Source organism: Coturnix japonica, chromosome 28, assembly GCF_054131305.1.
Source record: "Coturnix japonica strain WE chromosome 28, WE-NBRP24, whole genome shotgun sequence".
NCBI lineage: Eukaryota > Metazoa > Chordata > Aves > Galliformes > Phasianidae > Coturnix > Coturnix japonica.
This window is the reverse complement of record NC_140690.1, coordinates 8,269,954-8,272,826: the sequence shown is the minus strand read 5'-3', so window position 1 is coordinate 8,272,826 and position 2,873 is coordinate 8,269,954. Positions and strand designations below refer to the sequence as shown.

At 47.4% G+C, this 2,873-nt stretch overlaps 1 protein-coding gene across 1 annotated transcript; it reads left to right on the top strand.

Annotated features, from left to right (window-relative positions):
- Positions 1–359: 359 nt before the first annotated feature.
- Positions 360–2,573, top strand: LOC146756282 (uncharacterized). The gene is made up of 2 exons (XM_085524965.1): positions 360–506; positions 612–2,573. The coding sequence occupies exons 1-2, from the start codon at positions 485–487 to the stop codon at positions 2,126–2,128; spliced, it is 1,539 nt and encodes a 512-aa protein (XP_085381091.1). The 5' UTR covers positions 360–484; the 3' UTR covers positions 2,129–2,573.
- Positions 2,574–2,873: the final 300 nt, after the last annotated feature.

The following is a 2,873-nucleotide window of genomic DNA, read 5'->3' as shown; positions in this document are numbered from 1 at the left end:
GCTGGCAAGCAGGCATCAGCCAGGAGGGAGAAAACCAGCCCTTGTGTTGTGTGTTGCATGGTGCCACCAGCTCCAACTCACAGATGATTCCCTGGTTACAGCTTTGGAATTTAGGATTTTCCATGCAATTGCCGTCAACATTTTGATGCCTTGACCTCTGGTAGATTGTAAGAAAATAAATAAGCTGTTGTAAAGTTAATTTGAATGAAAAAATATCCCTTCATGATGTTCAGAGACGTCAAAGCATTCTTTGCTCCAAGGGAAGCTGTAGGCGTGGTGTCATTCAGGCCCAAATGGTGGTTTCTCCTTGGGGAGGGAGACAGAGTGAGCTGTTGAACAGGCACTGTGCCAGAATGAGGGAAATGCTCTCTTGTTCCCTGTTTCTCTCCCTGAAGCTCCATTTCCAGGCCCCAAGCCCGTGGTGATCTCCCTGCTTGAAAGTGGGGAAGACCCCTGGATCCCAGATGTGCGTAGCCCTGAGGCCATGCCAGGAGACCTCATTCCAGGTGAGATGGTGGAGGGAAGGGGAATGTTGGGGCTGTAAGAGCCTTCTCTGCCTTTGTTTTATTTTGGGCACCGTGTGCTATTGCTGCATTTCTTTTGTTATACAGCAGCTGATGGGATCAAAAATACAAAGGAGGTTCTGCAGAGAAGTTGTGTAGCAGATAGACAGTGGGATCGCATCTATGTGGAAGAAGTCAGAAGGGATGCCCATGAAGGCCTGCAGCAAGGTCAGGGTGAGCACATCAAGAAGCCCCTGGGAACGCATCTGGGAATGACATTGAGGAACCCAGTGGACTTCACCATAGGTCCAAAGCAGCCTGAGGAAACCAGGAGCAAGGATGCGTGCCGGATGAAAAAGCAGAATCCGTGCGCTGAGTGTGAGAAAAGCTTTAAAACAGATTCCAGCATCACTAACCACCAGTGCATGCACTCAGCAAAGAGGCATTACGAGTTGTGTGATTCTGCAGAGAGCATGAAAAGGAGAGTCCACCCCACTGGCCAGCAGTGCATGTACACAGGAGAGAGAGCCTTCGAGTGCTCTGATTGTGGAAAGAATTTCACGGACACTGGGAGCCTCACTTCCCAGCAGTGTATCCACAGAAGAGAGAGAATGTACAAGTGTGCTGAGTGTGGGAAGAACTTCAAAGATAGTTATGAACTCAAAAGGCACCAACGTGTCCACACAGGAGAGAGACCATATAATTGCACTGAGTGTGGGAAGAGCTTCAAAAGCAGTTCCAGACTCACTTGCCACCATCGCGTCCACAGAGGAGAGAGACCATATAAGTGCACTGATTGTGGGAAGAGCTTCAAATATAATTCCAACCTCTCTGACCACCATCGCGTCCACACAGGAGAGAGACCATATAAGTGCACTGAGTGTGGGAAGAGCTTCAAATATAATTCCAACCTCTCTTACCACCATCGCGTCCACACAGGAGAGAGACCATATAAGTGCTCTGAGTGTGGGATGAGCTTCAAAAGCAGTTCTGTTTTGAAGTACCACCATCGCATCCACACAGGAGAGAGACCATATAAGTGCACTGAGTGTGGGAAGAGCTTCAAAAGCAGTTCCAGACTCACTTGCCACCATCGCGTCCACACAGGAGAGAGACCATTTCAGTGCCTTGACTGTGGGAAGAGCTTCAAACAAAGTTCCAAGCTTACCTACCACCGTCGCATCCACACAGGAGAGAGACCATTTAAGTGCACTGAATGTGGGAAGAGCTTCGAACGTCATTCATATTTGATGCGCCACCAGCGCATCCACACAGGAGAGAGACCATATAAGTGCAATGAATGTGGGAAGAGCTTCAAAAGCAGCTATGAATTGAAATGGCACCAGCGCATCCACACAGGAGAGAGACCATATAAGTGCTCTGAGTGTGGGAAGGGCTTCAAAAGCAGCTATGAATTGAAGATGCACCAGCGCATTCATACAGGAGAGAAACCATATAAGTGCACTGAGTGTGGGAAGAGCTTCAAAAGGAGCTATGAATTGAAGGTGCACCAGCGCATCCACACAGGAGTGAGACCATATAAGTGCTCTGAGTGTGGGAAGACCTTTGCCACGAGGCGTGCTTTGAAGTGCCATCAGTGCATCCACACGGAAGAGAGACCCTGAAAGTGTCCTGAGTGTGGGAAGAGCTTCGAAGGGAGTTCTGAATTGAAGCATCCATACAGGAGAGTGTCACGGTGTTATCTAGATCAAACTATGTCCGTGACAGGGGGTTAGCAGGCTTTTGGGCTCCCTGCCCCCCAAAAATGGGAAGGGAAAGGGGGTAGGGAGATGGGAGCTGGGCTCAGGGAAACAAACAGAGCAGCAGCAACAATCTAAGGAGGAAGACTTACCTTACTAACTATGATGTTGGGATGCAAGATTACACAATATAATACAGTCGAATTGAAACTGAGGTCCGCTGGGATATGTAGTTCTTCTCTGTGCTCCACATGATGATATGATGAGAAATACCAATAGAAAAAATATTACCAAACCATGCCATTCCATCTCTTATTCTACATCGCTACATCATGCTTAAAATACATATAAATAAACAGAAATTAAAATGTATGACACACACAGGTCTATTTACATATATATACATAGAATTACTGACTGCACTGCCCAAACATCAAATTCCTTTGTGGTACATATTGAACATGCCCATCTTTCTGCATCACCCACCAAGTGCTCCCAGGTCCCTGGGCAAAAAAAATTTCACCAAGTGGTTAGCCCTTTCCAGAGGCTGGAAGGACCCAAACAGCTTTTCCCAACATGTTCTTTACATGTACTACAGGGATCTTATCTCTCTCTACATTGTGCAGGGGGCTGGATTGGCTAGCACCCTCATGATTGACAGATCTTCTCA